Source organism: Vollenhovia emeryi, unplaced genomic scaffold (assembly GCF_000949405.1).
Source record: "Vollenhovia emeryi isolate VEMERY1.0 unplaced genomic scaffold, V.emery_V1.0 DF939223.1, whole genome shotgun sequence".
NCBI lineage: Eukaryota > Metazoa > Arthropoda > Insecta > Hymenoptera > Formicidae > Vollenhovia > Vollenhovia emeryi.
In genome coordinates, this window is record NW_011967143.1 from 556691 (window position 1) to 569434 (window position 12744).

Genomic DNA, 12744 nt, shown 5'->3' on the forward strand with positions numbered 1-12744 from the left:
CTTTATTTAAATGTCACAGTAACACTATTCAAAATTCTCTCTCTCTCTCTCTCTCTCTCTCTCTCTCTCTCTCTCTCTCTCTCTCTCTCTCTTTCGTTTTCATGCATATTTAGACGTCTAGGATACTTACTTGAGATAAAATACATTTAGAATATTGTGCGTTTTCATTTATGTTTCATCAATATAACTTTTATTTAGAGTGTTAATATAACTTCTAAATTGTAACTTCTAAATTGTAACTTAGAAGGTGTTAAGGTTGGTAAATTAGTATGTCAAAAGTTTGTGTATAGATATGATAAAAAAAAAAGTGTGCCGTATATACTCGGAGTGCGAGCGAACTTTTGACATCTTGATTCGCCAACTTTAACAGCTCGCTATTTAAAAGTTATCCTTAGTATCCACATTTTGGAATTAGAAGTTCCCTCTTTAATGTCCCCCGAAATTTGCTATTACTCGTTAGTAATCCACCATGCGGCATCGTTGCGCGAGTTGGTATTTATGAATTTCTCTTGTGATAAAATGGCAAAAAAATAACTTGAAATTATCAAAGCTTGCTGGATTATATAGCAGTTTTTTTAAAAATATGACGCACTTATCGAAGACTATACTTAAGTTCTAAAAATTGTTAAAGAAAAATTCACGATACTTTTGGTCTTGATCTGATAATTCAACATGTCAATTTTCGGCGTTTTGCGTTTAATTAAATTATTTATTTAAACGGAATGGAGTTTACATTTTCCTACTTATCACAGGAAACTACGAGAAACTTGTCCGGTTTCAGTAGAATCAATTGTTTGATCACGTATATGTGAAATTTCGACAAAATTCCATTAGCACGTTGAATTACCTTGTGAAACTGAAATTTGAACTTTAATTAAAAGCCAAACGAGTATCCGACCTAAAATTTCAATATTTAGATTGTACTGAAACACGCAACTTGTTTTCCAACGAAGAAACATTCCGATATAAAGAAACGAAAGGCAACTAGACTGCTCCGGTTTCTTCTTCAGCCAGTCTTGAATTCCCGATGGAGCATAAAGGATTCCTTAGATGTCTGCCCACATATACACGAATACATGTAAAGAGATATTTTAACAATGAAAAAGAAAGTACTACGGCATTTTTACAATTGATGTGGCAACCTTTACTCCCAGCGTTTCACTGATGAATCATACATAACCGACATGCGATTACACGGGCTATTGCATTATAAGCATGCGGTTGCGAATCTAGGATCATAATTAATTAATCTAATTCCTCTTAGTGCTTGCAACTTTCTCGACAATGCTCTCTGAAATTACCAATACCATCGTATTATATCGTATTATGTGTAAATATAGACAAGTTTAAAAGATAAATACATATGTGCATACTACATAATTTTTATATGAACAAGGTACGAATAAGATATCGTTAAAGAATGGTTGGTGTTGAATTTGGCAAGGATTGATTGAGAGGCTTACTTTCTTTTAAATTTTGAATTGCTCCGAAGTGTTTGTGGTTTCTTTAACTTTTGCTAAGTCTGAGACATCGGCTAAATTTTTTTACACAAAAATTTAGCCGATGTCTCCGTAATTTAAAATAAAAAAATGCTTATATATGCATAGCTTTCAAAATACAGATAAAATGATTATATAATGTACTCATTGAAAGTGTTAGAGGGGCTAAATAGAAATTTACTATATTAAAAGCTCCAACAATATTATCACACGATTGGAGTACGGCAGCACTTTGGGTAGGACATCGTGATTAAAAGTGGAGCTTACGAATTTATAGAAACAGCCCTCTAGCTTTCTATAGCAAGCAAACGGTAACAAGCCAGGCAAGCTTTACTAAAGTATATCCCAACAGACTCAGTTTGGCCATCTATCCATGAGGCTAATCTGTAGCACTAAGTTTGATAATAATTCGAGTGGGATAGACAAATTGGTGTCTATCCTAATACAGAAAGTCAAAGCCTTGGGGTTTCTAAGCCCGGAATAATGCGATCTTCCATGGCAAGAATATTTGTAACGTTTTGAAAATTGACCGGTTTCATAGAAATCTTGTATTAACAGCGTTTTAATATAACAAATGAAGAGACAATGGGACGGCTAAGACAGTAAAAGTAAGCGCAACAGAAATCCAAAGCGTTAATCCAAAAATCTCGTTTTCTCAACGTTTTAAACATCTGTGTGCAGTTCGAGCTTGGTAATGCAGTAAGCATCTTCCTCGACGAAAGCATGTTTCATTCCGTTCATTCTCGCGCTTAAATCCAACTGAGTGTTATCGTCAGTGCATATACTCCACTACATTCATCTTCTTTCAGGCTGAAAAGCCGCACTTTAACGTAAACGTCGAATTAGTACTTGACAGGAATCTAATTTCACCACGCATCTCCGTGCGCCTCGCAAAACTACATCAGCCTCTCCTCCGTTTTCTCGCTCGTGCGTGCGTGCATGTAGATATAACCGGCAATAATTTCATTTGTCTGGTTTCCAGTCGGCGTTTCATAAGGCCAAGGTGGAAGGTAGACGCGCGCGCGGGCCAGTGATTTATTTGCAAGCGGATGTACGAGGTGTGTTGTCTCTTCCATATGCGAAACTCAGTGCAGTATGGCCCTTTGGGCCATGTATTCGTGCCGCATGGTTACGTATCATTAAGATTATGTAGACGACTTGTATATGCGCCCGTGTATAATGTAGCTCTTACTGTGGGTGGACACGTGCGAGTCTCTCTCTTTCCCTCTCGCTCTCAACATTGTACTCAAACTTTGCTACCCTATGGACCAACTGATAGCAAGCCCGGCGACATATGTCGATGTAAACTCCCATTGCAATTCTATAATCACAACTTACTCTATGTATACTATAATATTAAGCGTATAATATGTAGAGTTAAAGCATCACGCAAGAGAGTTTCTTAATGAATAGAGCGATTTAGCGTATTACGCTGTTAATAAAACTACATTTTTCCTTTGTAACCGATGTAGAAATATTTTAACGTCAGGAAAAAAAAGAGAAAGCAAAAGTGTGCTAAGTGTTAGGATAATATATTTGAGATTTGTGCGGTGTATTTTATTCCAACGTTTCACTTTATTTCATCAGGGAGGAACAACCTGTTACAGTATCAGGTAAAATTGTTCGCGAAACGGTGGAATAAAATGGCAAAACTTACGCGGCTGCAATCCCTGGGCTAAAGCCCAGTACGTGTAAAGATAGCAATCGCGAATGCCTATAGCTACGTTTGCTTCTATGAAATTAAGAAAAAAAAAGTAGGAATTGTACGCCATAATTTTATACACGCCTACATATGGCTAGACAGCGTTAACAGGAAAATAACTCAACGTACAAAACAAATGTTTCGTATAAATAAAGTAAAAAGTGACGCATATGAAATAGGTAGAATATCCAACTCCTTTTATGCTTTCGTTTGAAAACAATTTGCTTTTATTTTCTAGAAGAGAATTAACTTTTATTTTTACACGTCATCTTCGTATCGCGAAGACCATCATATCCGTCCGCATAATTAACTTTCTATGAATAATGACAATACAAAGCGCAGCGTAAATATATAAAAATTACGCGAGTAGCTTTAATAAAAAGCTTTAATTGAATAGAAAATTTTCATATTATAGCTATAATATGAAAATTAAAATTAGCGTAAAATATTCGCGAATATGCTTTACGACCGATTAATTAACGTCACGAAATACCTCATAATGGCTCATTAAGTAATATCTATTTATTAATATTATAAAGTAAGCTGGAATCTCAGTATAACGGTATTCCTATAAAATGATGAAGCGTCACGTTAATGCCAAAGAATCCTTCAATCTTGAATTTGAATCGATATCACCATTTTCCTCTCCCCCGCAGTAGGTCTTGACATCTCAGAAACGTGCGTGTCGCAGCGATCCTAGACGGGTGAATAGAAGCGCAATAAGAGCTATAGTATTCGCTCTTATTGTGGGATGCCAAGTGCAAACGACAAACGTGATGGAAGTAAATCGTTCAAAGCACCCCGTGTGTTTTCGCGTAAGCTATTATTAAATAGGGGTTTTACGGAAATGAAATACTCTACGCTTGAGGATTTGACATGCCATTTCATTTCTTACTCTCTCTCTCTCTCTCTCTCTCTCTCTCTATTCTAACTGACAATTTTCTGTTACCGAATCTTCATTGTTGTAAATATTCCCTGCGGCTAGCGGGTTTCTCGAAAGCAATATTCGTAATGGCGCGCGATGCATTATTTTCGTGTTTTATCAAATTTTACACTGCGTATCCGAGCAAGTTTTAATCTCGCATCGTGTTTTATCAAATCCTATGCAGCACGTTTGAGCACATTTTAATTTTGTACATAATCTGAGGTAGCTTCATTTTTTAACGACTGCAATTGTAGTACGTCGCTTGGTACACGTAGACGACAGATGTTGTCTACGATAAGAGAAATCGGTGGACTGTATCGGAATCCCAATTTAATCAAAAGATAAAAGCTTACGAGACAATCTGCTTTAAGTCATTTACTTCCATCATGTTTATCGTTTGCACTTGACTTCGCACAATGACGTAGGGAGGTACCGCTTCTATTCTTCTGTCTGGGATTGCCTGTTCGAAAGATATCGAGCATGAAGGTTGTACATTTATCTTAAAATCCTTTGCCAAATGCGCCGTGATGTAATGCAAAGCGCTTTGCTGTTTCTTTTTTTTTCACGTTAAATACGATTTTCGTGTGAATCCAGCAGCATTACGTATGGGTAACAGACATTTTCATTCATTATGCATGTGAGAAACGGAGAAGGTGTGTCACCGAGAAATTAATTCCTCCCATCTAGCCTGTATTCCCGGGATGTAATCGTCACAATTCCGTGAATGCCGTAACATGCTAACGCCATAATTTTCAATCAGTGACACACCATTCTTCATGCACGCTTGCAATGATCGTTCAGTTCGATAATTTTGTCATGGCCTCGGCGATTGAAAGGAAATGGGGAAATATCGACAGTGTCGTCATTCGACGTGCGTGGTAGGTCGGAAATTGTGCTGCATTTTGTGAAAGAAATTTTTAGTACAAAGAGTAATTTACCCCTAACTTTTGTTATCACTTCGCTGTTGTTATCGTACAGAAATTAAAAGAATATGAATGATGTAATATTTTAACATTTCAAACAAGTTATTACAAGTTTAAAATTTATCTGCAAGGCTTTTAAAACAACTTCTCGAGTACTCTTTTTTATATCTTTATTAAGAAAAAGTTGACTATAGACTAGAGGTTACAGAGTTCCTGGATCAAGAAACCTTTTATATGCAACGTAAATATACCTTTGTAGTCACTTTTTATAGAAAGAACTGTAATAGAGGCCTTTCCCATTGACCAATTATTAGCTACTGTATATTAAACAACAAACTTTATGATTTGTCATCAAGATAAAGAAATGTAAGTAAAAAATTTCTGAAAAGAAATTTGCGAGAAAGTGTTGCAAGTAATCGATACTCGATAAAAAGATATATGCAATGCATTGGCTCATATTGAGTTTTCCGTGGAATAACTTGCCGTACAGTCTCCGCGTTGTGATATTAAAGTATATATTTTATACTGTATCACATAAAAGAGGTACAGCTATATGATATAAAAGTGTCTACACAGAAGTACACACAAGAAACTTGAAAGCGGTCGATTTACAGCGTTTAGAAAATCGCGGTTTTCATAGAGAGCTAAATACGATATAAACCACCATACAGCGGTAATACATAGGAAGATGATTACGTGAGATAATGTGTTATCAATCCATAGAAGTAAAACGTATAATATTTTAGAAAAGTGCGATTTAAAACACTTTAACATATAGCGTAAGGTTTTATCGTTATATTAGAAAATACGTAGATACGTCAATAAAATAGCCTAATAGGAGCCTTCCAATTTTCGGTTTAAGCAAAAATTTCGAAATAATTACGTAAATGTGAACCATTGATTGCTCGTTGTACTTCATACGCATCTCTGAATATGAAAGAGCTTAAAATTGATCTATTTTTAAACGGTTGGTCATTATGATGTTTAATACCATCTGCCTGATTATTATGAGATGTTAATACCTGGATTTAATCCTTGAATAATAAATCATTTCTCCTCCTCTTCTGTTATCTTAAATATTGCCTAAATCTACTTTGTTATGAACTGCTTTCTATATATCTCATTCAAATAACGATAGGACTAAATATGAAAGAAAATATATCTACCATAATTACATTTCGATTTATATGATACAGTGAGAAATTTTATTGTTGTATTTTTATATTTTGTTCTATATAGTTTTTTCTTGTAATGTGCGCGTGTGTGTGTGTGATAAAAAGATAACACGTAAATTATTAACTTTAGATTAAAAAACATGAATAAATAAATCTGGATTTTTTTATTAAGTATTAACGCATTTGAGAAAAAATAAGAAAAATGTATTGTTTACAAAATGTATTTTTAAATTAATAAATAAATTAATAAATTAATAAATTTTACAACTAAAAGTATTACTGATTATAAATGCAGCTATCATCTTCATAGAAATTGTCTAGCATCCTTGAAAGATTAAATCTTACCTTTATGATGTTTCCATCAATATAGCTAGACATAAAAATAGCGAGTTGTTATCTTAGAAATAGCTATGCATTGACATTTGCATAAATAAGTAATGCAGTGGTTCACGATCGATAAAAAAATAGGTTCAAGAACAAGCTGATATTAATTATGCAGCGACATCATGCAGAGACTTCAAAGACCCATACCTTAAATTATATTATAAATAAATGGAGAAGACCTAAATAAAAACAGTGTGAATAAATTGGTAAATATTCTTGAGATCTTTGCATTTAGCGGCGTATTGAAAACTGTTTATTCTCTTTTTCTCCCTTTCACACGCACATACACACACAAATATAAAAATCGACATCCGTAATAATTAATTGGTTTTACAGTAAAGATTTTATTCTTTTCTCTTTGTTTCTAAAAATATTACTTAATTGAAATGGATTTATATACACTTTTTTTTATAGATCTTTAATGGATTTATATAGTTTGTGTAGCATATAGCTTGATCATTTAACAGTGAATACGTTATTACAGTATATTTGACGTTTCTGAAATAATAATGGAGACCGGTAAGAAAATCAGGTTTAATTCAACGCGTTATTTCTTGCAGTGTCATAAATGAACATAGCTAGCGCGTTCACTTCTGAATACGTGGAGCCATTGTTTATACGTCTGCGTCTTGAAAGCACTTCTTCTTGTTAAATTTTTCAAAACGCGCATTCCGCCGCATCTTTAGCTTAATTTACATATGGCAATTTACAACCAATTAATAATTCAAATGCTTTCTGCACTTACGCTGAGAGAAATGCATTGCAATGATAATTTTATATTAATGAAAACGGGTTAAAAATTATACTTAACAATTTATAATTGATAATAATTTTTAATAAATCTTTAAATTACCTGATATCTTATATAATAACATAAGTACACTTAAATATTTTTGGTTTTGCTTGTCTTAAACTCAGAATTGAGTAAAAACAATGGTAAATATTACTTTATTTAAAAAATTAAAACGTTATCCTAAAGTTATATAAAATGTTCAAACAAATTATTATTTTGCTTTCGAACATTATATTTTACCGTAACATAATTCGCCACGAAAACTTTGAAATTTATAACGAGCTTTCACGCGCACTAATGAGACTAATACTTTTGCATGTAGAATGACACGTTACAAAATAATAATTTGGCGGATAAAAAAATAATGGAAAAGACGATGCGTAACAACCTTGTCATTTTGACAAAGTAATGTTCCTTAGGAAATGCCTGTTAATTAAAATGTTTGCACACATAAGCAATTAACAGTGTTAATTGAAATCCATTACAAATATTAAATTAAACATTAATAAAAATATTGTTACAAAATATCAATTGTATGTCAATATATTTTAAGCTAGTAATAAATAAAGCATTATTAAATAATAATATTTAAAAAATACTGGAAATAACGTTATTAAAACAAAGTTGTTTGATGGGAACAAATCATGTTTATTTCATAATATGTACAGAATTTTGTTGTCACAATATAATATTAACAGTTCCGTGAGAGTAAGGAATGTTATCATGAATATATAAGACGTATATTTATATGTATAATTACATTATTAAGTACGCCTGAATATTAAATAACATCGAACTTCTTCTGTTACAATTCTGTCAGTCTCATTAATGAGTAAGAAAATAATGTCTTTCAAAGGGAGAAGATGGGATGTTAGGCTTACTAATTTATTATTATTGGCCATTTAGCGATCGTGCAACCAGAATTATGTATATAACGTTCGATAATTACTTATGACAAAGCTTGTTGTAAAGCATGAAGATGATAATATTATGACATTATGTGTAACGTTGTACTCGTAATGTATAATTAAACTAGAATTCAGATTATAGCAACGTCCTCTTTAGTTTGGAGCCCCTCGCACATTGTTCGAGCATTCATTTTAAAGGTCTGTACCTGGCTTTCGGCCACGCTTTGTCGCCATCTGACAGAAGTAGATTTAAAACGACCTGGAAACAAAGTAAAGTGTGCAAGTTCAAATGTTTGCTATTGTCATTTATTTTTTTGCCGACCTAGGACACGCATTATGGAAAATTCCTTTTCTCGCAGAATGCAAATGGGCATTGGAAAATTATTTGAATTCGAATTTTAATTCTGCATTGTCTGAATTTGTTAATTACCTTACACGATCAAAGAGATTTTGTAACATTATTCGTATGCATTATATGTACTTTTTTAACGTGCTACATATATTTGCAATACTGGAAGTAAATTTTCCAATCGCGTTCTCTCTGACTAATCTGACCCGTAAATTACAATGATTGAAGTAGGAAATGACAAATTGAGGCACAAATTGGTTCACGCCTGGTCGTTCTGTTTCAAGCCCATTTTAAATTTAAAAGCTTTTAAAGGAATCCTTTCTAATTTTTATAACACAAAAAAAATAACAAATCTCGGAATGCAATCGAATCTATAACACAATATAAATTTAGGGATTAGAATATATTTACAGAAATAAATAACATGTATCGACGTATTGCCCATAAGTTTATAATTATTGTGTACAAATTATTGTGCATTATTTCGTTTGACTTTTTAATTATATTTTATGCCTTATATTGCAAATATATTGTAGATAATTTATAGTCTTTGTCCTTTTTTTGTCTCATAATGTATGATATTTTTGATTAGACTATCAAGTTGGATTGATGCGCGTCTCTTAAGAGAAACTGAACATATTGTTGCGTACTTTGTATAACTTACGCGAAGACAATTTCACATTGAGAATAATGATAAGATTAGATTAAACAATATGTCTTTGCCTAGAGGCTAAAATTCCGCGGATAGTTGATATAAAATATAGCGTGGTTTAAAATTCAACGTTACCTCAGAGGTTTAACGATAACATTCTTCAACATATATTTATCATACGCTAAATAAAGTATGCGAAATACTTGCCCGCAAGTATGTATAAAACAGACTATCCTTCATTACGTATAACGAAAATGTTTTAGGCGTGGTAAGAGAAAGAAAGGAAAATAAATTTGATGTACGTATATAAATCTTATAATAAATACACCTTTGTTCTGTCAAATAGTTTTAAAAATATGATAGATATGAAACGTGATTAAAGAGCTTCCAGAAATGCGAAACAATAAATCGATACATATAATTCTTGTTAGATTTTATTTTTGCTTATCGTTCTGCGAACATTTCGAAAACGTTTTACGATATTAAATTTTCAGGACAAAATGTTCTTATCTTGCTTCATTGTGTACAATTTTCAAACTATATAAAGTAATAAAAAAAGTAATGTTCTTATAAATATTATAAATTGAACGATAATATATTATTGCTGTAATAGCGCAATTCGAAAAATTGTTTTTTTCTTATAAATACATATATATTTTTAATATTTTATTTGTGAATACTTTTACAAAGTCAAAATATTAAATTTTACAACATATTTATATTTATTATTGTAGACGTATGTTATATATTATTATAAGTTATGTATTATATGTATACGAGAAATAGAAGAAAATATCCTTTTGATTTGAAAGTTTGAGTGTCATACTTTTAAAGGCGCTTGAACACAGTTGAAAGGTGCCGCTATTCATATCTTGACTATCTTTTACATCAGTGAAGTTCTATTTGTATGAATTGCGTAACTGTAAAGCTCTATCTATAATAAGCAAAAATAGAACGGAAATCTTTTTCATATAAAATATTTTATTTTTGAAAGGTAAAAGTAAATTGTTAAAAAAGTTTATGGAGTTATGGAGTTATTTGCGTTTATTTGACGAGATACTGGGCGAATCGATATTGTCCGTCGAGTGACGTTTTGGACGAAATAATTCGGTGATTGACTCTTTTGATTCGTTACACACAATTTCCATTGTGTCAAACGAATCATATCAACGAATTATTGTTAAAAATTATCCTCTAGATGTGATTTAACGTGCTTTTGCAATAAATACAATGGTACAAGAGGCACAAAAGATCCTAATTATAATATATTTTATTAAAAATAGTAATAAATGAACAAGTGTAAATTTTTCTTAAATGAGTACTTTACCCAAAGCAATTCGAAATGCCAATTTCGATCTCAAGATCGATCAAGATCTTATACAAATCATAAAGCAAACTATCCAAATCGTTTATGTGTTCATATAAGAATGTTTTCTCTTTATATAGCACAATGAAATGTTGTCGGTCACCTGTCATTTGCAACTAACAATAAGTAAAAATTATACTCACTCGAATTGCATGGCATGAGTTCTGAACGCTGAAACCCAGCCAGTTCTTGAGTTTCATGGGTTTGCACGTTTGTCCGATCTATCACGCAGTAGCATTTGCAGATTACCAATTCAAAGTAAACTCGAAACCTGCAACAGTTAATACGTTTCATGATACGTGCAGCTCTATTTGTAAATAAGTCTGCTCATCTAATTAACCAGATCGCAATGCATTTAAGCAAATTATTGTCAATGTAAGACACTGCGGTTTGCGTGCTCACATACGAGTGAAATTTAAATTGGGTCGGAGAAAATGATCGAACGCGAGATTAGTACTTTGAATTCAGATCGGATAATAATATCCTCATATTTTTCTGTCTTAAAATGGAATCAATTAAAACTTTCAAGTATAAGATCGTATGTAAGAGATCCAGAGTGTAGGTATGTACATATAGCATTTGCCATCATTCTTTCAACCTATTTTCAGCAGATCGATGATTACATAAATCTGTTACGTCTTTTTGCGTTGTTTTTATATAATTATACTACTTTATTTTTATACTAAAAATTACTTGCATTAAAGATAAAAATATAGTAAATATAGTAAATTTTATTTACTATAGTTTTTTTTAGTACAAATTAGAATATCAAGCTCTATTTGGATATATCTATCTTTATTGTATGAATTATCTTATTATGTTGTAAACTATAATGTAGGTATAAACTGATGTTGTTAGTGAGGAGCGACACAGCGACTGTGTTGTCCGAATTTATTTTTGGGTCAGGAGCTCTCTTTCTCTATCTCTCTCTGCCTTTATCTTTCTCTCTCTCTCTCTTTCTCTTGCTCTCCTGCGGAAAGGTGTTACATCCTTCCGAGAGTCGAAATAATAGGGAACACAATATAACCCTTGTCGCCGACAACAAATTATATTAGCTAGTACAAGCGAATAGACATTGTCTTGATTTTTGCGAGCAGGAAGATTCTTTTCGGATCTACTTGTATAAAAACGCCTAATAACGAAAATTTTAATATCAATTCTCGGCAATTTTCTCGGAAAAGCCTCGACCTCTCAAGAAGAGAGCAGCTATAAGAAAAGGACAATCTACCACCGAGGAAATGAATCTATGCTCAGCCTTCTAATTTACGATATCTCTCGCTTAGTTTATAATAAACATATTATACGTATACCTTAGACGCCACCCTTGCCTTTTCATCCAACCCTCCGATCGATCGCAAAAGGCGAGGGAGCGCCTACATTATCATAAATATTTAATATCAATATATTAAAATATATTAATATAACCAAGCATATTAAATAGAATCAAGAATATAGGCAGAAAATTAAAATTCTTAAAGCCATTAAAACTGGTAACGTTATAATGTAGGCACTGTTGACCGCGTTGTACTCTCAAAACCTTTCATAAAGTAACATTTTCTGTTAAAAATAAATTTTCCTAATATTTTCTTGCACAAATAAGGGTCAGAGCAATTTATTTCGATTTGAATTATTGACGTAAACAATGGTACATAAAATATATTGGTCTTGACAGATATAATCCTGGTAAACGACCTGTTTTCTTATTCGACCTTCTGACCAGGATCTTGACAGCTCGTTCATAATGCTCTTAGAGAAACTTGATAAAGTTCTGCTTTTGTTGTAGATAATATATAGACGTCTTCTGAATCTACAGGGTGCTACGCAAGACTTTGACGTCCGGTCATGGGAAGGTAGAGGGGACTAAGACAAACAGGAAAGTATTGTACTATTTTGCGCTTGGACGAATAGTTATCGAGATACGAAATTTTAAAAATCGCCGTATTAGCCCAACCTACTGGCGAATGTAAGCGCGCGGTGAGGTGACCGGCCTAGCGGCCCCGCGCGGGGAGACGTGCGAGCGGTCGCGTAAGCGGCGGACGGGCAGCGGCGCGCCTCGCCTCCCTACTCC

The 12744-nt window shown here is 32.9% G+C and overlaps 1 protein-coding gene across 4 annotated transcripts in view; it reads right to left on the reverse strand.

The window, feature by feature from the left end:
* Positions 1–8037: 8037 nt before the first annotated feature.
* The window catches only part of LOC105560731 (tachykinin-like peptides receptor 86C), a 53325-nt gene continuing 48618 nt past the window's right edge, over positions 8038–12744 (reverse strand). For 3 of the 4 annotated variants that reach the window (XM_012010093.1, XM_012010091.1, XM_012010090.1), the window contains 2 exons: positions 10820–10947; positions 8038–8568 (listed from right to left, as the gene is read on the reverse strand). In XM_012010093.1, the coding sequence (XP_011865483.1) occupies positions 8441–8568; positions 10820–10947 (256 nt within the window). In that variant the 3' untranslated portion in view covers positions 8038–8440. The remainder of the gene's footprint in view (positions 8569–10819; positions 10948–12744) is intronic. The other variant, XM_012010094.1, reaches the window with a different exon arrangement.